A 25318-nucleotide genomic window follows, 5' to 3' on the forward strand; every position below is an offset into this window, starting at 1 on the left:
TTGCCCGAGGTGCCCCAGCACCCGGCCGAGGGTGCAGGAAGCGCGCGCGCGCGTGTGTCTGGGTGTCTGCGTGTGTGTCTTCGTGTATGTGAGATGAATTGGAGTCATACGACTGGGTGTTTCCTTCCGAGTGGTTTTGATCAGCAATCCTTTAGGGGCTCATGGAAACTTTTTACTGGCTAAAAGGATGAAAACTGAGTAAGTACACAGAACTTGGAACTTGAAAACCGAAGGAAACAAATACAAGCAAAACGCGAATGCCCATTCAAACCGATTATTCTCCTTTTATGTTAAAAGCCGTGAATGCTTACAGGAAAGTGGCATTTTAAAACTGAATGAAGGGAAGCAGTCAAGTAACATAAAAGGCTGAAAAGCAGGGCTGCTTTAAAGCTGAAGGAAAAATGAACTGCTAAGGCAACCTGGCCAGCATCCAGTGGTGTAACAGGCACTTTGGGTTTTTAACATACTGCGTTCTTCCACGCTGCTTTCAGATTCCAGATTTACTTTGTTTGGTGGTGTTTTCTCTTTTGCTGTAAAGCTGAGGCAGAGCCGGATTCTTTTACTGTGAGTTTAAGGAGGTTGTGAAAATAAGCGGTTATGAGAAGCAAAAGTTTGTCAGACTGAGGTCCGCTCAAGTTATTAGTTACAACTACTATTATTTTGATTTTTTTTTTTTTTTTTTGTCCGGGTCAGTCACTCTTCACTGTCATACATGGACGTGCTCTTATTAACCTCCTCAGATTTGGGACCTATCATTCTTTGGCATGAACCTTCGGAAAGTTCATAAGCGGGGATGGAGCAAACTTGATTTAAGTTGTGGAAAAAAGAAGACAGATTTGTATTTTTCAGACTGACAGAAAATAGCTGCTATGACTTTTCCAGCAACGTGGACAAGGGCCAAGTGAAGCTGAACTGGCCATGGTTTGTCGGGCAATGTGGCTTTGTCGGCGGCGGTTTTGCCCCCGGCCCTTCTTGGTGGGCTTGGTGGTGGCAATCTGTCTCTTCTACCAGACCCTGACCCTCAGAGGGACTAGAAAGCTCCCGGCCCCTGTCACAGGGGCCGCTGCAAACACACCCATTGAAACCCAGGCAAGCAGATGCAAGAAGGGATTCTCTGAGGACAAACAGTGCTTCCTTCTCTCCGGTAATACACAGGAAGTCAGAAAGGTAAGAATCTCTCATAAGCTTAACCTAGACCATTTCTGCAAAGCCAGCAGTCTGCCTCTCTCTGTCCTTTCCTATAAAGCTAAATTTAACCTTCATGAGATCTGAACGGGATCCAGAGTATAAACAGCTTGGAGAGTGACCCGATGATGGTGTCCAGTCTGAAACACATGTGACATTGGTCTCAACTTCTTATATGTACTTCCAGAAAGCCTGAGCCATTATGGTATCTATCTTAGAACTTCACTTTATTTTAGCTGAATGAAATATAAATTTGGAGGAAATAGGAGTGATAGGAATTATTTCTAAAATATTAGGAACCTAAGTTTTGCAATTCAGAAACAGAAATCAGAGATTGATAAACTTCATAAGCATTGAGTGTTTCTTTCCCCAAGGCATTCAATATCAGTGTCTACACTCTAAAATTCCATTTTTACAATTGGTTTCGTCCATTTTTAATTGATGAACACATTTGTAAAGATTGACATATAGTAGATTTCTTTAAAACAATTGGCACACTGCATTTTATTATTTATAGAATTAGGGAGATATAGATTATTCTGTATTTATACTATTCTAGTTAACTTTACTACTTTTATCAAATGTTGAAAAAATCACATTATACAGAATTTCTATTTTAACATACCACATATTCACACCTGTCAGTGAAATGACTTTTAAAACAGTTCAGTTTAAAAAAAAAAATAGGAAAAACAAAACAAAACAAAACAAAATCATGGTGACAAAGCCACAGAGTTTTGTGCTACAGCAGGTAATATAGCAAGATAATTTGGGAATCTTGTAAGTAGTATCCTACATCTACAGTACATTTCAGTAGCTCTTATGTATAATGGTGGTTATTGTTTGGAGTCATATTTTCTTTTCAGTTTTACGGCTACTGTGCATTACCACCACTATCAGTACAAACCGTCCACCACTGCTGCCATCTTGTTTTTAAATGACTTTTCTCTTTATTTTATTTCAGCCTCATAACTCCGTGAGATAGGTAAGGGAGATATTGTTGCAATCATTTTACAGATAAGATGAGGATCTTTGCTATCCTCAAAGATATTAAGACCTATGGATAACTAACCCATGGCTAGTGTTATGGCATGGTTCATCAAGAGAATAGAAATCATTGTTCTTGGTTCCTACTGTAGGAAAAGTTGCTCTAAATAAAAGTGAATTAAAATCATTAATAATTTGTGAAACCACAGCTATTAAGAATTCATTGAAATATAATATGATATCAAATGAAGACAAAGAGTATTTGAAAACTTTTAAGTGACTTCTTTTATTATCGATAATTTATGTCAAGGAACATCTTGACCAAGAAATATTTTATGACAGGGCATAGCAGATGCTTTAACAGAAACACTTCTGGATGAAACTTCTACAAGTGTGGATCAAATTGTAGATGCAATAAAGAAATTGGAGAATGTGTATGACTATGCATTTATACCAGTTTTAGTTCTTATTTGCATTTTTTCATTTTTGGGGAGTACATCAAATTTTTTGATGGGTGTAAACTGTGACTTTTAAAGTCATTTCTTGTTTCTAATATTGATAAATATAATTCCTTTAAAAATAGTTGAGATGATCATTCTCTTTAAATGCCTAAAATATTTGGGCAAAAGACTTTTATTCATGAACCTTCAGCTTTTCTTACTCCCTTACTTGATTTTACGTGACTTCTACTTTTGCCTGTAACACTAGGCATATGTTAACTGTTATTTGTAGGCTGTCACAGAAAATTCCATTGCAGCTTTGGGTCTTTTGCTACTTATAAACCATCTGAAACTTATTGGCTGCTTGCTTAAAACATTCACTCTAGAATTTTCTTCACAAGAAATGCCAAACGCATGTTTTTTTTCAAATTGTTCACAGTCTTAGATATTTTAGCCATAAGCAGAATTGTAAATTCATAAGCATAGTTCAGAAGTCAAGTGGAGATTGAAACTGAATTTCCAAACACTTGCCGTGGGTCTCCATTTTTAACTTAATTTGTGTCAGCCATTGGTTTAAATCCAGTTTTTTATTTGAGATAGGAAGGTAGCTAGAAAGAAAATATGCAGAAATTAGTTAAAACTAAATATGAATTAATTCTATTTGTAACATAGATTCCCGAAAAAATAACAATCCAGTTTTAAATGATTAAATATTCTTTCAGATAGCTAAAATGATGAAAGAAATGTTTTTAAGATGCATATAGATAGATCATTCTCAAAATACTAAGTTCATTTAAAAAATAACTGATGAGGCACTATATAGATTTTCCTGAAGAGCTAGAATATAGCTTTCAGGCATTTTATAGATGTAGCCTAGTCCCTATCTATAAATTTGGGGGGTTGTTATTACTTTTATTAGCAAACCAAAATTTTCATGTTCCTGACACTTTTCCTTAATTGAATCAATTCATCTTTGCTTTAAGTGTTTTTAAAAAAATTACTTAAAACAGCTGGTTTTGGATTCCAGAATGTATTTGGGTTTATAAAATATCTATAAAATCCAGATATTTTATGCAAAATGTTGTGCATATTAGTATGTACAGTTTTCTGGAGCAAAAGATCATGATTCCCTTTAGATATTGAGATCTAAAAACATGCTAAAAACCACTAAAAATGCTTAAAGGACAAATTCTACTTCACCCTCCATGATGTGTAAATTGGATCTTGAGTCGTTAATTCAAAAAAGGAAAAAAAAATCTTAAAGACTCCAATCGAGGACATTAGAATAAGTGTTTTAGTGAATGACTTAGTGTCTACAGGGATAAACCCATTCAGAATCCAAAGTATACTCAAAGAGTTTTTTTCCCAATTATAGTTTCCATACATTTGTGAGTAAACAATGACTATCTTGCAGTGTCTGGGGTTGCTGTTATTTCTAAGAGAAAAAATTTTGTACTTTATCAGCCTCATAATGGAGGGCTCTAAAGTAGCAAATATTTGAAGGTAGATGAATGTGCCCAGTATACCTTTACAATTGGGATCTGATTCAATATCTAAAGCTATTTCCAGTACAGATTGAGATTACGATACAGAATATACCAACTTTCTATAGTGAGGAAGAACTTGACTCTTTCTGGCAAAATTTTAATTCTTTTTTCCATATGAACTTTCCAAGAGATCTTGCTAAGCAGATGCACTTTTGTCATTTATTCTGGGTTTTCTTCCAACATCAGTTGTTTGAATTTTGGCTGATAAACTAGCATGTCTTAAAATGACTTCATTTCAATATATAAACATAGTTGTGTTGTCTTCACTGAATTAGGTCACTCAGTAGATTTATTCTCTTGGAATCTTAACACTTTAATTTTCATAACACAGGAAGCACATTAAATTATAAGCAGACACAATGGAAGAAAATCTCCTTAGTGTGTCCTCGTTAATGGAAACTTCGCTACTTGGGGAATAAACATATTCTCACCATAGCCATGTGTTTCTGATTATCTACTATTGATGTTCCACAATGGCAGCTACTATTTCTTTGACTGTTGTTTGACTTTTCTTTTTCTACCTCTTGGTGATTCTCCCTTCTTTTTCAGTGTCTATTCAATATGGCTTCTTCTATCCCCAATTTCCAACTACAGCTCAATGGAAATAAGTAAACACTTTCATTAAAACCATTTTAATTATTTTTGTTTGTGCTTCTAATAGTGAATAATATATTTAATGTTTGAAAAATTATTTAAACATTACTTATTTAGCCCAGATTTTCTAGAAACAGAGCCTGAGGCGTGCAATGCCAGGGATGCAAGAATGAGAAATAAAAAGAAATAAGAAAAATAAGGAGGGAGAGAAAACACAAGTGGGTGAATTATTGGGAGATAAATCAAGAAAGAATGTATTAAACCATTGCAACTCAGAATAGAAATATGGGGAAGAGGGCAGGATGGCAAGCAATTTGCATCTTGGTTTTCTCCTTCTCTTGTCTTTGTTGATTGGAGTTTGTCCACTGCTACTTGCAGGTGGTGTTAGCTGGTCCCTCAGGGAATCCAGGGCCTTGGTGCAATCCTGCAAGTGCTAAGACAAGGTGGTCCCTTCTTTTCAATCAGTCCTGTGCATAGTAGCCCCCAGGTGTGTGGTAGCAGAGGCAGTGAAAGCAGTATCCACACTCCTTTCAGCCTTTACTAGAACTGGTTCCAGGGTTTCTCTCTATTACTTATATTATTGTCCATCCAGACCTTTCCATTGAACCATTCCTTTTGCCCATAAACATGCTCAGAATTGATAAAACAACATTAAGCTTTCTTTAGTGTGCAGAATCCACCTTACCCTACATTCTCCTCTCTCCTTCCCTTCAGAGAACGTGTAGCTGGTTCTCTTTGCATGCACTTACTGATCTTCCTTATTCATTGCTTATTGCTTATCCTTTGCATTTGGTCTTTTCTACTGAAAATTCTCTCTGAACCACCTCCTAGTTACTAAATTCAATGATTTATTTTCAGTCCACTTTCTTCTTCTCTGAAGCATTTTATACTATTGGGTAACAACTCTTTCTTGAAACACCCTTTTTGAATTTCATGACACAACAGGGTTATTTTCTGATCTCTCAGAAAAACTCTTCATCCTCTTTCAGAGTTCTTTTCCTCTCTCTGATAATAAAGGTAGGCATTCTTAAGCTTAGTTCATTGATCTTTAATTGTCTTGTTTTATACTTTTCCTTGGTGATTATATCAAGTTTGCATATTGTTAATTTTAATCTTTGTGTAGATAACCCATAATCTGTAATTTTACGTTGGGTCTTGCTCTGTGAATAGTATCCACAACTATAAAACTCCTTTCACCTATAGATTAAAATGCGGATGTGATATATTTCTTATCTATTTTAAACCCTCATCTTCTATTGCTCTCCTGGCTTCACCTTGTACTGAAACAGTTACTTACACCTCCTTAACTCACCACACTTCCATGTCTCCATGTCTGTGCATATGCTGTCACCCTTATCTACAATGTTCCCCAAGCCTGTTGACCTGGGGGACTTCTACAACTCCTACTGTTACCGGACAAAGGCAGTGGATTCTTCTGCCTGATGTTGTCAAATGGCCAACTTCTGAGACACCAGCATTTCAAAGAGACAAAAAGTTTATTACTAGGTATGTAGCAGGAGAGCAGGTGGCCTATCAGCCCAAAGTCTGTCTCTCCAAACTGCAGTAATTCAGATATTTTATAAAATTAAAAGATGGGCAGGCTTTAGGATAATGAGCCCAGTGGCCCCAGATGATGTAATTAAAGGTGATCTAATGATTGAGCATATGCAAATTGATTACATGTTTAGTCACAGAACGAAAAAGGCAACTTTAATATGACGATGGCATGATTTTTAGTGTTATAATAAGGTATAGGTGACTTGTAGGTTAAAGTCCAAGCTATTGCACACCTCATGTGGGCCCATTTCCATTAGACCTAGTCTTTGTTATCAAGATAATTTTAGATTTGGGGTGGGTTAGTTCTAGGCTGACCCAAGGCCCTACATTAATAAATATTATGGGCTGTCTTTAGTGATTACACAACTCTGAAGTTGAAAGCTGAATACATGGGTACAAGTGAAGGTTAGTCACAAGGTTTTACAAACACAAGGACATAAGATAAAGGCTATGTAATCACTATAGAGATCAAGGTAGTTGGGTTACAATGTAGCAATTTCAGGTATTTCCCTCTATCTACTCCAATATACCAGAAAGCAAAAAGGAATATCTATATAATGATTTAGTAATCAAATCATCCTTTGAGTCCTAATTCCTAGGCTATCATTCCCCCCTCTCATTTGATAATTATTTCTCAATCTTGAGGGATAGCTGGCTGATGACTCTTCTAACTACTTCAAGGTTGGAAAGCGGTGATGAAACTGGTGGTTGCCCTTGAAGAGTCTGCTGTATCTGAGTTTCAAAGCTTGTCTAACATTGGAACAATCTGGAGATTTTAAGTCTCTGAAAAACAAACTTAATAGGTACAATTTTTATAGAGCCCAAGGTATCTTTCAGGGTTTCCAGGAATTCTGCTTGTTGGGATTTGCCATATTGTGGCAGTTTGTAGTGTCTGGTTGCAACTTGCATAAGCATAACCTCCAGAATGATCTCTCAACTCGATCTGAAATCTCTTAGCCATTGAAACTCTATTTCTTTTCCACCTTTTGATCAACGAATATACAATGCCATGTCCAGACTTATCCTTGGAACTTAGGCCTCACAATGCCAAGGCCAGTTATGTCCCACAATGCCAGGGCCAGGCTTACACCTCTGAAAATCATGTCCCACATAGGGGAGAAGATCAGAGTTTGCCTTAGAGAATTTGCTATTTTGCTATTATAGAAACAACTTTCATAATGGCAAGCCCCGAGATTGAAGCCTTGGTTTATTAAATTGGGAGCTCCCCCTCTCTTTTTGTATGCTGTATGGTGAGGGTCACACTTCGTTCCTTTTCCATGTGAGTAGCCCATTATTGGAACACCATTTGTTGAATTTTTGATGGGGTGGAGGAAGTGCACAGTCCGGAATTGAACCCAGGTCTCCCACATAGCAGGCAAGGTTTCTACCAATAAACTACCACTACATCCCAGGAGTCCTTCCTGCTTAAGAAAATTTCAGGTATTCCCCAAGTGGGGAAGTTTAATAGTTCTATTTACTAAAGGGACTATGCAAATACTTTTTCATATTCTGCCCAAAATACTCTGAAATGCATCATGGTATAACAGTAACTTGTACAGAATATAAAGATTTTATACTTTAAGTTCTGTATCAAACAAAGATGGATTCAGTTGTTTAAATAAACTGATGAGATAGATTAAATTAGATGATGTGAGACAGAAAATGTAAGTTTTGGAAAACAATGAACATTTTTCTTTTTGTCTCATACAAAAGTTAAAGCTTTAAAATACAGACAATATTATTGTTTTCTTGTATATTGATTTACCTTAGTTTTAACCAGATCAGTTTCAGTCACATCTTTAATTGGAGTTTGATCTTTTTCAGTTTTTATTTTTTGTAACTGTTGTTGTATGGAGTTATGCTGACTTTCAGAACTGGAGAACTGAATCTGAGTCTCAGGTGTCACACAGATACTTAAAGTTGTACAAAAAGCTACCAGGTTATACAAAAAGCAAAGCATTTCAGAATGTAAAGATAACAGTTAAAGATTACAATCTAAGCTCTTTTTTTAAAAAACTCTAATTTTTATAAGCCTTTTTTGGGGGGGAGCGCATGGTCCAGGAATTGAACCTGGGTCTCCCGCATAAAAGGCAATAAAAGGCAAGCATTCTACCACTGAACCACTCATGCACCCTATAAGCATTTTTAAATGAAGATATTTTCAGAGATAAAAACATTAGATAGCTGCCTTATATTAACAAACCACAGCAGCTTTGTTCTGTTTCACCTTTACACATTTACCAAAATTATGTTAATCAAAAATATAACTTATATATTTGTCCTGCCTCTCTTTTAAAGTCTTTTCTTGGTATAGATGGAGCTCTGACCTATAGCTGACCACATATACTTTTAGAAGTATTAGAGCAAAGCAGTGCAACTGACAAATAAGTCTGAATATTTCTATGATCTGTAGCTTTTCTTAAGAATAATTCAAACCAGACTAACCACATCAGACCGTTGCTTAACATCATACAGATTAGTATCAGGATATAGCATGAACAGTGAGGCCACTGTGAAAGTTTTAGGAACTTTGCACAATCTCCACATATATGAATAATGTTTTACCTATACAAATTTAACCAACATAACTTTTAACCACCTTAAGACTTCTGAACGCTTCCTATGCAATATGTTAAACTATTTTACCACACTTTTATAAGGTGAAAGAACAAATCATTTGTATGAGTTTTCCCTTAACAGAAAACTTGCCTTCTGAAATAAAGGATGATAGAGCCAACATAAATATTAACAAGAAAATTATTTTGATGTAAAAATCTTTGTTTTCTAGACAGAGTACATAGATGGTTAAGAAGAACTTATTGAAAACTTTACATTTAGAGCAGACTAACAATCCATATTATTTTAACAGGGTGAAAACTAAACTTTAGTTTTGGGTAAAAATTGGTTTGACACAAAAACTTTCTGTTTTTGAAACATATGATAAACAGACTTGTTAAATTTTGGTCAGCACTGACTATGGCAGACAGAATTCACTTTTATAAATTCATTTATTTTTTACAACTTTCTATATTCATTCAGGGTTTATAGTCAATAATGATTCCAACAAACAAAATTCACTTCTTTCAATTTTCTACTACTTTTTGTCTCCATTCAGGACTTGCAGTCAACAATGACTGTAACAAAGAAATTATACTTCCTCAACTTTCTACCACTTTCAATATCCATTCGACTTATAATTTTAATTATCCATACTGCAAATAATCAAAAATAAATTTTATAATAAATTTGCAAAGCTTTTTGAGCATGAATACTTCCTTCCAATAATAGTATTCATGAAGAAAAGGAGAAACACAGATACTACAAAAAAAATGGAAGAATGAAAAATTTATGGTTAGGTTTGAAGCATAGCCCCACATCCCTATACTTTATACTTAAAACACACAAATGATTGCTTTACAATATGCCTAAAATCTCTCAGTCTAATTCAGTGTTACCTTCAGAGGTCCGAAAAGGCCTAAGTTTAAAATATAATCAGCTTTTCAATATTTAAGGGATTTATATCTGGGAAAAGAACTCAAATTTTTCATAACATTATCCCCAAGAGCTAAATTGTAACAGATTTATGTTGGTTTACAAAATTAAGTTATGGCTTCTAAAAAAGCTAGTTAACAGCTTTATTTATTTATTTGATGCTTTCTTATTGAAAAGTCTTAGAAGACCTCTTCTGTGAGGTCTCCTTAGGTCATTCTTTATCTGCTTTATAAATTTTTCTAACATTTTTATTCCTTTAATATTACTGTCATTTACTATGCCCTAGTACATGTATATTCTAACTAGAATATAAACTCTTTGAAGCTAAGAATTAAGTTTTCTCTATTTATGATAGCATTTACTAACTAAAATGTACTGATTGACTTTAACAAAGCCACTACAAATTCAAAATTTTCCATTTACTGAGGTAACAAATGGCCAAGAAGCTAAAAGTAAACTTTTCGAAATCCAGGTAATCAAGGTTATAAAAAGATCCATTCATTTTTCCATTTACTGAGGTAACAAATGGCCAAGAAGCTAAAAGTAGACTCTTCAAAATCAAAGTAATCAAGGTTATAAAAAGATCCATTTCTATTTCTTCCTAAACCTAACTGATTTCTTAAATAGGATATATTTGAAGTGTCAACATATTCTTATTTTATTTTGTTTTGTAAATGACATCCTTACAAGTTATATTGCTAAATTCGTGTAACCTAACCTGTCTTGTTATGTGTGCCAGTTTGAAAGTATTATGAAAAGCCATGGTTTAATCCTAATCCAATCTTGTGAAGGCAGCATTTTTTTAATCCTGATTCAAAAATGTAGGTTGTAACCTTTTGATTAGATTTTCTCCATGGGGATGCGACACACTTAATTGTAGGTGTTATCCTTTGATTAAATGGAGATGTGACTCCACTCATTCCAGGTAGGTCTTGATTAGTTTACTGGAATCCTTTAAAAGAGGAAACATTTTGGAGAGAAGCAGAAATAACAGAAGTCTCAAGCCCTCAGAGAGAGCAAATGTAGACACTTGGAGAACAGTGGCTTCAGAGAACACAGACACAGATGTTTGGAGATACTTAGAGTCCAGCAGACATCACCATGAGATGTTAAGCAAGCCAGAGCCTGAAGAGAGCCAACGGAAGCTAAGAAATGAAAGCCAGTCCCAGAGAAGCAAAATGAGGAACTCCACAGGAGCAGAGGCTGAAAACAACAGAGCTCAGGAGCAAGGGACAAACAAATGCCAGCCACGTGACTTCCCAATTGAAAGAGGTATTACTGACCATTGGCCTTTTCTGAGCGAAAGTAACCTCTTATTGGTGCCTTAATTTGGACACTTTCAGTTCCTTAGACTTGTAAACTTGTAGCTTATTAAATTCACCTTCTTAAAAGCCATTCCAATTCTGGTATATTGCATTCTGGCAGCTTGCAAACTAACACATTAGGCTATTTTAAAGAGGAATTTTGAGAATGTACTAGCTTATTTTATCAGTAAACTTGTATAAATTTAGGGAGAACTTACCTAAGCAGAATAAAATTGCATTTGTTTAATTCAAGATTTGATCATAAAATTCCTTTTATTGAAGTTTGAAAACATGTTTATTTCCATAATATCTTAAAATTAGAATTTTAAAAGCAATTGACTATCAAGTTCTGCAGAATATAATGCAATTGTTTAATTGGCCTCAAGTCTTAATCCAGGAAAACTTTTCCATATTTCTCAAAAACCTTTCATTTTACTTACTGAAATGTGGTAGTTAGATTTTATTCAGTTACTCTTATCCCAATGCTATTCAGATTTTAATAACGATCTAATTAGTATAGTCACCATTGCAAAGGGATTATGAAAAAAAGAATTTTAGCAAAAATGGCCTATTCTGTTACATTTTCTATGCTTACTGTTTCTGATTACCATGCCCAGTAAAAAAAGAATTCTAAACTCCACCTCCCCCATCTTTCTGTGTCTGGCCCTCTCCCATAAATGCTTTAGGTGGTTAGGCCTTGGGGCAGGGATAGGTTGCACAGAAAGAATGAAGCCTGGATTGTTGAAAGGTTTAGGTGAGGCCATGGAATTTTGAGAGTTTCTATGCCCTTCTTTAACTATTTCCAGTTATTAGACCTATTTTACTAAAAGCTATGACTAGAACAACTGGAAAAGGTTTTTGCTTTTCCCAAATTATATGCTGAGTCACAGAATGTATGTAGGAAAATGGCAGCCTTAATATGATGATGGACATGAGTTTTAGTATTATCATGAGGTACAGGTAGCTTGTAGGTTAAAGTCCAAGTTACTGCACATGTCAGGCAGGCCCATTTTAGTTAGATCCGGTCTATGTTATTAAGATAACTTTGGATTTCAGATGGATTAGTTCTGGGCTGACCCAAAGCTCTTCATTAATAAACATTAGGGGCTGTCTTTAGTGATTATAAGAGTCTAAAATTGAAAACTGAATACATGGGTACAAGTGAAGGTTAGTCACAAGATTTTTGCAATCATTATACCACAAGATAAAGGCTATATAATCAAAGCATTACAATTTAGAGATTTCAAATATTTCCCTCTCTCGACTCCAATACACCAAGAAGCGAAAAGGAATATCCATATAATGATTCCGTAATCAAAAACATCCCTTAAACCTTAATTTCTCAGTTACGCTACTCCAAATTCTCTAAACCCTTCACAGGGCTTTGGAAAAAGATTGAATGAGTGGTTCTCTACATTATTACTGATGCCTTAATCATGCTACGAATGTTTTACACTGAACATTAATTATTTGCGTGAACGTTTGTCTCCTATAATAAATGGTTAGTTCTTTCGGACAAAAGCATGTCTTTGTTTAATACATAGCACATGACCTGGAATCTTGTAAGTGCTCAGAGGGTGTGAGTTGAATAGATGGTTTTTTTGAAGCCAATTGATTTAATTGTGTTTGTATAATTAATTCTATAGAGTAAAATATTTTCATTTCAGAGCAAGTTATTTAATCATAATTGTAGAACTTTGCTCAGGAAGGAACCTTAGTTGTCAGCAAAGTATCCTTATAGCCATTTTAAAATTTGTTTCCTAGAGTGAAAGAGAAACAGGAATCAGCTTTGGCATGAGTATTTTTCTTTTATTTTCCTCAAGCTTTAAGTTTCCAGACCCACTGGGCATCCATTATAGTTATAATTTACAGTAGTTAGTAGGTCTAGTGAAAATATTATAGTTTCAAATCTACCTCTTCTGTTTATGAGCTTTGAGACCCTGGACAAGTTATTTACCCCTTCTGAGCCTCGGTTTCCACATCTATAAAATAGGGATAATAATAAGTAACTACTTCATAGGGTTCTTGTGAAGATTAAATGAATTAAATTGACTGATGGAGCACAGTGCCTGGCTCTATAGGTATTTGTTATTATGATTTTATAATGCTTCTGTGTGGTTTGTTTCAGGCAGGAATTATATTTGCAATAAGAAACAGTCATGAACTGACTTCAGACCTGGGTTTTTGTTAAATTCTGGAATTTTCTCAGTAACAATTGAGTGGGAGTTTCTACCATGAAAAGAACCTTCTTCAGGGCCAAAAAGTTTGATTTACCCACGTTTAGGGTGTGTCATAATCTGTACATATCATAGGCTTCCTTCCCCTTAATGACAGAGCTGTAAATTCAGTCTAAGAAAAATTGCTACGATATAAGTTTATATTTATATATATATATATTACAAATAAAATATGTACATTTACTATCTCAAGGTACCCAGTTACATAATATCACATAATTTCTTTTCTACTTATATATCTATATAAAGTTCAGAGACCGTGTTTTTTGGTTCTTATATTAATTTCCTAATTTTAATTAATTTCAAATTTAGTGGCTTAAAACAACACTTATTTATTTGTGTATTTGTTTGTTTGTTTGTTCATTTTTGGTGTGTGCATGGTCCGGGAATCAAACCTGGGTCTCCCACTAGGAAGGTGAGCATTCTACCACCCATTTATTTTAATGTCACAGTTTCTGAGGATTCAGAAGGCCTGTCCTCACATAGTTAGTTCCCTTCTCAGGGTCTCCCAGGACTGAAATCAACGTGTTGGCCTGGTTGCATTCTCATCTGGAGTTCAGAACCCTTGCCCAAATTCATTCAGGTTATTGGTAGAATTCGTCCTTTGTAGTCACAGGTCTGCCCTATGCCCATAGGTCTCTCAGGCTCTCGGCTGGGGATTGCTCCCGGTTCCTGAAGACTACCCTTAGCTCCTGTTGGCATAGGCTTTGCACAGGACGGCAGCTTCCTTCTTCAGAGCCAGTGCTGCAAAGGAGTCTCATATAATGCTACCTAATCACAGGGATGGCTGTCCCATCACATTCACAGCTCCTACCTACACTCAAGTGGAGGGGATTACTCAGGGTAGGTACACCTTGGGGCAGGAACCTTGGGGGTCATAGAATTCTGCCTACCACAGTCTTAATTGAATTTTAATCAAATGTAACTTTCATTATGAAGAGGCCCATAATTCCTCAGAGTATGTTAGGACACACTAATTCTATGTGGACTTTGAAGAGGTAGAGATTTAACTGTTCATGCCACAAAGGCATAGAAAATATCTCAGTGAAAGATAGGTAATTATATATTTTAGTTCCAAATTCTAGCCTAAAATCACAGTGCTGAGGATTCTACATTCATACTTCTTCTGAAGAACTAAGTGCTAATCATGAAAGCAATGTTTTCTTTCCCTTGAGGTCATCATACATTATATCTTAGACAGAGAAAGGGAAATTGATCAAAGGTAGAATCTCTTCTTATGGAACACAAACTTTGGTTTTCTGGAAAGGAAATGGCTAATGCTGTGGTTCCTGAACTATGTGCTAAACCACCCCAAAGTGCAACAGTGAACTCACAGGTGCCATGGAATATTATAAATTTTCAAGGGTAACAGTGGCATTTGTCATACATGCATGAATTATTTTGATAAAGTTGTTTGCACCTAACTATTTAATAAAAAAAATGGGTAAGTATTTATTTTGGCCTGGAGTGCTATGAAATGTTATTGAGATACTGTGCTGGTTTGAAATGATATATGTCCCCTAGAAAAACCATGTTTTAATCCTAATCCCATTTTGTAAAGGCAGTCATTTCTTCTAATCCCTATTCAGTACAGTATGTTTCAAACTGTAATTAGATCGTCTCCCTGGAGATACAACTCCATCGAGAGTGGCTGCTAATCTGGATAAGGTAGAGACATGTCTCCACCCACTCATGTGGGTCTTAATTAGTTTACTGGAATCCTATAAAAGGGAAAACATTTTGGAGAAAGTGAGAGATTCGGAGAGAGCACAGAATGCCACAGCACTATGAAGCAGAGAGTCCACTAGCCAGAGGCCTTTAGAGATGCAAGAAAACGCCTCCCAGGGAGCTTCATGAAACAGGAAGCCAGGAGAGAAAGTTAGCAGATGACACTGTGTTCCCCATGTGCCCTTCCGGCTGAGAGTGAAGCTCTGTGCCTGTGTTCACCATGTGCCTTCTTCACTTGAGAGAGAAACCCTGAACTTCATTGGCCTTCTTGAACCAAGGTATCTTTCCCTGTATGCCTTTGATTGACATTTCTATGACTTGTTTTAATTGGGACATTTTCTCAGCCTTAGACTGTAAACTAGCAACTTATTAAATTCCCCATTTTAAAAGCCATTTCGTTTCTGGTATGTTGCAATCCGGCAGCTAGCACACTAGAGCAGATACTAAAGGGGTTGTGAATGAAAAAGTTTGGAAATCTTGTGACTAATGAATTCAAGACAATATTCTGAAAATAATGTGCATAGAATTTCCTGACATAAGATCATTATCAGCAGTACCTCTCTGAAGGCCAGGAGAGCAAGGCCATCCTACAACCCCCCAGTGCCTCTCTAGCATCTGCTGGCCTGCACAGTAGACTCCTTCCTAGAAATCGCTGTCCACTCACTCATCCACTGCTGTCTCCAGCTCTGTGCTTATGAGTGTCTCTGCTTCAAAGGTCCTCTTTGTCGCTACCATCTGACTTCTCTTTCTAGGAAGCAATTTCTATTTTTTTAGTAGACTGATTCTACTAAAATTTTAGCTTTTCTTGGTTGTGGTGATTTGAAGCTGAATACAGAGAGAGAAAGAGAGAGAGAGAGAGAGAGAGAGAGGAAGCCACAGAAGCAAGAAGATGAAATCTACGAAATCCAGAAGAGAAGGGAGAGACCAGCAGATGCTGCCAAGTGCTTTGCTTGCCATGTGGCAGAAGAAGCCAAAGATCATTTCCTTGATGATGTCTTGATTTGAACATTTTCACAGCCTCAAAACTGAAAGCTTGTAAGCCAGTAAATTCCCATGGTTTAAGCAAAACTATTTCATTGTATCTGCTGTGAGCAGCCTGGGAAACCATAACAATGGTTTTATATTTCAATCAGATTTGAAGGGATAAATTTTGAAATCAATCTGATGGAGGGTCGTTCAATGGTATAATATTCGCCTTCCATTCAGAAGACCTGGGTTCAATTCCTGGACCATGCACCACCACCCCCCAAAAAAATCTGTATAATGGAATCTAAATGCAGGTTCTATGTACAAGAGACTCTCAATAGATGTTTTCAGGACACTAATAGGCATGCAATTTTCATGGAATTTGTTGGGCTGCCTTATGATTATTTAATGCCTGTGGATTTCTCTAAGATAGTTGATTAAGACTCTGTTTAATTTTTATACTGAAATATGCATATAGGCAAAAACTTGCTCCTACCAGAAGAATTTTAAACAGATTCAAACTTGCTCAGTTAATGAGGTCTTGATGAAGCTCATATTTAAGCAAGTTATGTTAAATATTCCATGTATCAAGGAATTGAAAAGTTTATAGGTGTTATTCTCTCTTATTTTTTCAAGGTAAGACTATAGCTTCTGTTTCTTTCTCCCTCTAAGCAATTCTGTTTCTTGTCTAATGGAATTGGAAACTCATATAAGATAAACTTTTTAAAATGGAAATCACTAGATACACTGACATTTTAAAAAGTGCTTCTTGTTATCAAGTTTGAGTCTTTGGCCTTTTGGAGTAAAAGGAATGTTTTGGTTTCATTTTCTTCTGTCTTCCTTTGGATATTTTTTTCTAAGGCGCCATTCTCGCTAAAAAGATGAGCTCATGTTCTAAAATTAGTATTTATGCTCTCTAACAGAAACTATACCAAAGCTGGAATTTTACAAGGTAAATAGTATTATGCTAACTTTTGTACTTTTTGGAGACTGTTCAAAATGGAAAACTGAGCACCTTGACATGTATGGGGTTACAAAAGACTTCTGATAAAAGAGGAATTGAGTTTTTGCTATATATAAGTATCTTAACAGAAATTTTTATTCAACACTCAATTAAATTCACTAATGGAGGCGAGGGGTACTAATCTAAAATAATGGGTGAGTCAAAATAATTACTGAGAAAACCACATGGGTTCGATGTGCAGAAGGGGCCCAATCACATTTCCTGAAATATAACTACCTTTGGTATCTGTAATCTTAGCTGGATCTCTCAAAAGAAATCCCCACCAGTTTGCTTTTAGTGCCGCCCAATCAGCGCACCTTGGTAAAGAGGAAGCTCTACAACTTTGCATATTACTGATAAGAATAGACCCAAATCTCTCCTACAAACATACTAAACCTAAACCTTTGCGTATTGACTAAGAAGTCTAATAAAGCATAATTAGCTTGTAGTCGATTGTGGAACAAACATGGGCTTTGGTATACGTTGGTTCAAATTCCAGCTCCATCATACACTTGACAGAGAACCATAGGCAAATCTTACCTAACATTTCTAGACCTCAGACCCCTCCCTTGTACAGAGAAACTAACTAAGCTCTACTTGTAAAGACTAAATAAATCATTTTATTTAGTTAGTGTTTGAAATCACTGAGCTTGGTGACTGGCCAAAGTCAGTGTTTAATAAATGCTGTGTCCTTCCTGGTGCTAAGAAGCTGGGTATAAGCCCTGACCACAAACAAGCAATTTTAATGAGTTATATTTGTTTCAAGAATGTACATCATTTTGATTCCCAGCCTATGCACTTTCTTCAATTTATTTTGTTCAAGCAGATACTTAAGGTTGCTTGTCCTAGGCCAACATGCCTCAGCACATTTGAGGATAAGCATATTGCACTGGCTTTGCAGGCTCATGCACAAACTTCCTCTCCCACTCAAGAAAGTGTATTCACCTGCAAAAAGTGGAAAGCAACACATGTTCTCGGTTGCGTATGATTCACAAATTTAATACTTTAATTTTTTTCTATGACTTGGAAATTGAATCATGTCCCCCAGAAAAGACATGTTCTTAACCACAACTGTGTGTTAAGATCTATGGTGTCATAATTATGAATTAACATTAATGAGTGAGCTTTGCACGTTAAAGTTAACACAGGTTACCAGGAGATAGAAAGAGGGCAGAGATTAGGCATTTGGTGCTGAAGGAATATAGTATGTGACACAAGACTGATTGTAAAAATTCAGAAATGGATAGTACACTACTATCTAATGATAGCACAATAATGTAAGTACACTGAGTGAAGCTGAATGTGACTATGGTTGAGGGAGAAGGTCTGGGGGCACATATGACACCAGAAGGAATGATAAAAGATAAACACTGAGATGGTATAACTTAGGAATGCCTAGAGTGTACAATGATGGTGATTAAATGTAAAAATATAAAAACATTTTTGCATGAGACAGAAGAAATGAATGTCAGCATTGCAAGGTGTTGAAAATGGGATGGTATTCAGGAAAAAAATACAATCAATGCAAGATGGGGTCTATAGTCAACAGTAACATTGTAATATGCTTCCACTGAATGTAACAAAGGCATTATGGCAAAATTAAATGTCACATGTGGGGGATATATGGGAGGGGTATGGAATCTTTGCTGAAGAAAAGGAAATGTCTTCATATGATTATGGTGGCAAAGGCATGACTATTCACTTAGGTTGGATTGTATAATGTAAGAATGAAACTGTTCAAAATTGAACAAAGAGAAACAAGTGATAGAGAAAATGTGGAGGAGTTGTACCTATTCACTGTTGGTAGGGAAACTGAGAGCACCCCTCCAGAGGGCAGTGGGATGGCTCCACAGGAGGCTAAGGGTGGGGTTGCCATATGATCTTGTAACCCCATTCCTAGGTATATACCTGGAGGAACTGAGAGGTGGATGTGAATGGACATTTGCACATTGGTGTTTATGATGACAGTGTTCCTCATCCACAATGGATGGAGGTGGCCTAACAGTACAACCTGTGGAATGGAAGGGGAAACTATGGTGTATACATACAGTGGACTACTGAGCCACTGCAAGAAGGAATGGATTGTGAGACGTGCAACTAGGTGAATGAAACTTAAGGACAGTATGTTGAATGAAATGTCGAAAACGAAAAGACAAAATTGTCATGTCTCACTCATATGGACTAACTATAATAAATAAACTTGGAAAATTGAAGTGGAGTGCATGGGTTATCAGGTTGGGGTCTATTGTAAAGCATCCTGGATTGTAAGCTCTTGTAGCAGTCACATATATTCAAGCATATATGCAGGAGTTGTAACTGTTATTTCTGAATTCTGAGATACTGAGCTATTTGTGTATAACCTGGTTGTTCCCTGAAGCTTTGGGTATTTATGTGACACCTAAAACTCTCAGTTAGAGCCCTGAAGCTATGACAGTCAGCATTGCCCCACACAGAAACTATATAAAAAGTAAAAAAAAAAAAAGTGATCATACTTTAACTAGACATATGAATGAAGATGATCTTGATAGGACTAAGGTAAATCAGAATTACAGGGTAAAGGATGATATGGTCCTTATTTTAAAACTTTAACTTTTGTGTGAGATCAAAGGAAGAGCTGTGTATTTTGGTGCAAAATTAAAATTTTATGTAGCATAATATCTATTTAAATTGTATGGTCAGTTTATTCAAACACCAAAATTACATGGAATCTTGAACAGTGAGTGAGATCTTGTTGGTTTGTATAAGTCAGTGTGATGCCCCAGTATGTCCCAGTGTAGTTTAGGCAGAGAATAAAATAGTATTTGCAAAGCCTTCTGGAAGGACTGGGGAGAAAGAAGGAAATACTAAACTTCCCCATCTGAGGAATTTCTGATATTCTCACAAGCAGTGGGGACAACCAACTCAATAGGCTGAGCCCTTGATCTTTGGGCTTGCCCCTATGAAACTTATTCCTGCAAAGGAGAAGCCAAACCTGCTTATAATTATGCAAAGGGTCACCCCCAGAGAACCTCTTTTCTTGCTCAAATGTGACGCCTCTCTCTAAGCAGTTGAACTCACTGCCTCCCCCTTATGTGGGACATGATTCCCAGGAGTGTCAATCTTCCTGGCAATATGGGACAGGACTCCCAGGATGAGCCAAGACATGGCATCATGGGTTGACAAAGCCTTCTTGACCAAAAGGGTGAAGAGAGAAATGAGACAAAATAAAGCTTTAGTGGTTGAGAAATTTCAAACAGGTTATCCTGGAGGTTACTCTTGTGCATTACATAGATATCCCTCTTTAGTTTATAGTGTATTGGAATGACTGGAGGGGAGTACCTGAAAATGTTGAACTGGGTTCCCATAGCCTTCATTCTTGAAGAAGATTGTATAATTATACAGCTTTTACAATGTGACTGTGTGATTGTGAAAACCTTGTGTCTGATGGTCTAAAGGTTCATACCTTTAATTCAGGGTATGAACAGGTAAGTAAAAAATAAGGATAAAAATAAATAAATAATAGGAGGGGATAAGGGGTAAATAAAACTGGGTAAATTGAAATACTAGTGGTCAATGACAGGGTAAGGTTATGGGATGTATGAGCTTTTTATTTTGTCTTTTTATTTCTTTTTCTGGAGTTATGCAAATGTTCTAAAAAAGGATGATAGTGATGAATACACATATATGTAATGATATGACGAGCCATCGATTGTATAGTATGGATGGATTGTATGTGTATGAATATTTCTTAATAAGTATATATATATATATATATATTTTTTTTTTTTTTAAAGCACCAGTCAGGAGTCTCAGTTCCAGTGCTCAAAAGTTGAGTGACCATGGGCAAGTGACTTCTCTGTATTTGATTTCCCCAGTTTGTGGAATAGAAATAGAAATGCCTCTTGCAGAGATGAAATGGAGATCAAGTAGACATTGCATCTGAGAAGGCTTTCAAATAATTTGCGATTATATAAAAGATGGTAATAATCATTATCACAATACTTAGTATAAGTAAGCGTTTTCACAGAAATATTCTGATTGCATTTGGTGCCTCTTGAGGGGAAAGAATGCATATCTGCAACTTAAATATGATTATTGGAAATACACTTTTCATTAAAATGTTGTAGTATAGTGTGCTCTACAAATTTCAAGTTATACAGTTATGTTTCAAAATGCGCTAGAAGTCCAAAATTATGCTGTCACAATTGAGTTTTCCTCTTGATGTTTCACTGTTACTTTAACAAGCAATAGGAAGTATAATAGCATTTCAATAGCTCCAGATGTAAGCCTAGTTCTTCCCTAGTGGAAAAATCTAACTCTAATTTAGCCAAAGTGCCCAAATGCTTCAGGAAAAATGGAACAGGAAATTAACTTTTCTGTTACAGTGCAAGAACTACCTGACCTTAGCAAAGTGTTAACCAAAAAAATCAACTTTCATATGAGCAGTAAACCTTCCTGTCTGGACACACCCAGAAGACAGAAGTGATTTAGAATCGATTTGTCCCTGCTTTCCACTTCATTGTTATCTTGGAGAACTATTTTTTCCTGAGTAAACGGTGAAACCATTAATAAGAAATCTGAAATTTCCTATCGCACCAGCAAAACCTATTTATCCAAGGATTTTAATATTATGTAAGTTATTTTAAAAGCAGATTGATTTGGAGCAAAGTTGATTTTTTTTGGAAATGTATAGATGATGGTAGGGGAAAAAAGGGGATACAAAATGAAACTGCTTAAAATAATATTTATTCTTCTTTAAGAAAAGTTGTTTGCTGCAAGGCAATAAACTGTATTTTTGGAAATTCATTCTGTCAGAAATATAAATCTTAAGAAGCTAGAATCATTTGTTGTTATTAATATAAAATGGTGGCATTTTAAAGGAAACCCTTTTTCTCTAATATAAATAGGAGTGTGCCTCATCATCTAAAGATGTGCATATTATCTTAGCAAAATTCCTAGCAAAACCCTAAACAGAGCAACTAAGCATTTATAATACTGTAACCACTCCTTGTGAAATCTAATATTAAAATAAATGTTTCTAGTAAATTCCTGACAGTTGGGTCAGGGCAGAGATGATGTTTACACAATGCTTGGCACATAGCATGTTGAATGAACAGATGGGATTTAGTAGAAATCCACGCAGTCTGTCCAATTTAAGGCTCCTCAGGGGCAGTCAGCAGTCCTTGAATTCATTTGTGCTTTCAATTGGATCCTTAAATTCTTGTCTCCTCAAACAACCTCTCCACCAATCCCTCCCCCATTTTTAACAGATGTCCTCACTTCCTGCTTCCCTAAGAAGACCAAAGCAATCTGTCATGTTAGAAAGAGAATTCTGCTCTAGGTCCAACCTGTGAAAACTTCTGCTGGACCCTTAAAGAGTAAACCAGACCTGTAGGAAGGAGAGCTTCCTTTTCAGCCAGTCACGGAAGAAAGCCAAATACTCTTCTGCATGCAATCCATCCCATAAAGGAGGAATTACAGAGTTAAGGGACTTGAAAATGTGATATCAAATTTCAGTTATCTTCTTCTTACCGCTCAAAATAGTATTGTACTATAACAAGATGTTGTCAGTTTCTGCCAATTTGTTATTTCTGAAAGTGAAATTTGGCCATATAATAAGCATTCTAGAATGAGTATGTAATTTGTAGTGCTCCAGGATTGATTGTGAAAAGAATAGATGAGGTCATATTAGGATGTGTTGATATCATAGTGCAGCCACTTTGTCACATGAATGGGACCAGGGCAGACTGGGTGGAAGCTTCCAGGAGGGGCTGGTTGGGAAGAAGTTTTCTTAGGGATCCTCTGTTACCCAAGGTAGTCCCCAAAGAGAGCCAAGGTTTTAGATAGGTAATAGTCATTGACTGAAGGGACAAGATGAGGAGGCAATGGAGAACGAATAGCCACAAGGGTGCTCAGAGTACCCAAAAGCAAAATCAAAAACCCAGAATGAGTGCTAAAGCATGAAGGTATCGTTAAGGAAACTCGGCCTGCAAATTTGGTAGGTCATGACTCTTCTATTATTTACAGTCTCTGGGGAAGGTGTGGTGCCTGAGCATTTAGCACCTTCTTCCCCATTTTTCTAACACTTCATTGCCACATGGGTAAGATGAGGTAGAGTCTTTATGGGTCTGCTGGGTGTGTGCTTTTATCTTCTAGCCCTTCATTTAACCAAGAAATGGAGCTGTGCCAGAGATGCAGTGTCACCTGCATGAAGTCTATTTACTGTCCACCCTTAAGTGTCTATGCAGTTCTGAATTTCTTGGAAGGACCCAGATGAACTGATTGCTACAGGGATGCAAATGCTAAAGGGAGAAGACAAAAGCCAGAGACATTATTCATGTGGGATTAATGATTTTATACACTAGAAATGGGCTTAGGATCCTATCCTAGCTCAAGGGGGTTGAATGTACACATTGAATAAGCAGTGAATGGAGTATCACTTGATTCCCAACTCAGTCTGAATTCCACCCTTACATCCAACAGGTGTTTCATTATACTGGACTCTGTCCACAGGACATGTTCACTGTGGTGCCATAACAGATTCTAAGTTGGTCACCACAGTTCTTTGATGCTGGCTCATTGCATAGCCCTGGGTCTATGTGTATGCAGAGGTGAAATAGAGAGAGGACAGCGTGGCTAGGAGAGTTGAGGTAAACTGGGCGGGGTGGATGGTGGGAAGATGAGCAGCAAGCATAATTGGGAGAAAAGAGAGTAGTGAGAATTGAAATGGAGAATGGAACTGGGGAGTTCAGGAATTTGATAGCTGAAAGTAAAGTGTTGTAGTTTTCTAACTGCTAAAACAAAGACCATACATTGGATTGGTTTAAACCACGGGGATTTAGTAGCATATTGTTTGAGCCTAGAAGTCTAAAATCAAGGCTTCAACAAAGTGATGCTTTCTCCCAGAAGATTGGCAATCCAGAGCTGGCTGACGAGGGTCCTTTTCCACCATGTGGCAATGCACAAGGTGGCATCTTCTCCTTTCCCTTCCAGGTTCTCTTGCCTTCTAGCTTATGGCTGCTTCCTGTGGCACCTTCTTTCTGTATCCAACTTCTTTTACTTATAAGGATTCCAGCCATATTAGATTAAAGCCCACCTTCATTCAGTTTGGGCACACCTTAACTAATAACATTTTCAAAGGTCCTATTTACAAATGAGTTCCACCTGCAGGACCAGGGTGGAAGCTGAACTTTTGATCTAGCCTCTGCAACCAGGAAGTACATTCATTTTCTATATTGCATTAATTTCTTTGAATGTGGTTTACAAATTTTGATTTTTTTCCATAATATTTTTGTGCTAACATTAGATTTTTATCATAAAAGCATAGTATAAATGTTGATTGTGTTTAAATACTTTAATATTCCTATTATATAATGAGTTCTATCTGTTAATATTTCACTTGTAATTTGACAGAACCCTTATGAGATCATATTACTAATGTTTTTATGGTTTTTCATTTAAAATATTGTAATTTTTAGCAGTTCCTTTATCCAACAACTTCTTTAAGAGGTATCTAAAGATGCCTTGTATTTGTTAGAGACTGTATATTTTCAAAGTGCTTTTATCTGTATTGTTTTTGTTTTCTTTAAACCTTGCAATTGCATGAAAAGTAAGAAGGCAAGCATTGGTGCTCATTTGCAGATGAGGAAAATGTAGTACAAGTCAAGCTTAAGTAGTTTCAGTGGATAATGAACAGAGGATGGGATATAGATGGGAGGCCCAGGATTCAGAAGGCCTTGGGCTGCTGATGGAAAAGCCTCAAATTTCAGAGACTTTGGCATCTATGAAAATATTTGGTAGAGCACATGATGCTTAGGTATTAATATTGTAATGACCCCAGTGCTCTTCCTTCTGAATTGCATTGCTTTTGCATGGACATACTATTTTGAGACCAATTTGCTGAATTAACTTGCTGTTTTGGCATCAGGGGATAGAGTCTTGCTATTATTTTAACATTTCTCAAAAGAACAAGGTCTCTCCTTGTCCTCTACTTGCTATTTCATCATTGTGGACTGTCAATTCTATATTTTCTTCATCACAATGTCCTTTAACTACTGCTGCCAGTGAAATCAGACCCAGAGGGCAAAAAGAAATTTCAAAGGGTCAACTAGAGAGCATCACTCTAAAACCAGCAGATGTAATCAGGACTTGAGTATACAGAGTATAACTTCTTCCTTCTGTTATCTCCATGTGAGTGGCTGGGAAAGAGCTGAGGAAAAGGGGGAGGGCAGATTAGAAAGGAGGAGGAAGGCAGGAAAAGGGGGAAGAGATAAAAGAGGGACACTGAAAAGTGGTTTTC

General features: G+C 36.5%; 1 protein-coding gene across 4 annotated transcripts in view; it reads left to right on the forward strand.

The window, feature by feature from the left end:
* CPED1 (cadherin like and PC-esterase domain containing 1) overlaps positions 1-25318 on the forward strand; it is a 295057-nt gene continuing 269739 nt past the window's right edge. For 3 of the 4 annotated variants that reach the window (XR_013158483.1, XM_077117962.1, XM_077118342.1), the window contains exon 1: positions 1-1167. Coding sequence is in view for 2 of the 4 variants with exons in the window: in XM_077117962.1 (XP_076974077.1) it covers positions 919-1167 (249 nt within the window). In the remaining 2 variants the exon portion in view is untranslated. Of the gene's footprint in view, positions 1168-22731; positions 23018-25318 lie in introns of those variants that run through there. The other variant, XM_077118089.1, reaches the window with a different exon arrangement.

This window comes from Tamandua tetradactyla, chromosome 1 (genome assembly GCF_023851605.1).
Source record: "Tamandua tetradactyla isolate mTamTet1 chromosome 1, mTamTet1.pri, whole genome shotgun sequence".
Lineage (NCBI taxonomy): Eukaryota > Metazoa > Chordata > Mammalia > Pilosa > Myrmecophagidae > Tamandua > Tamandua tetradactyla.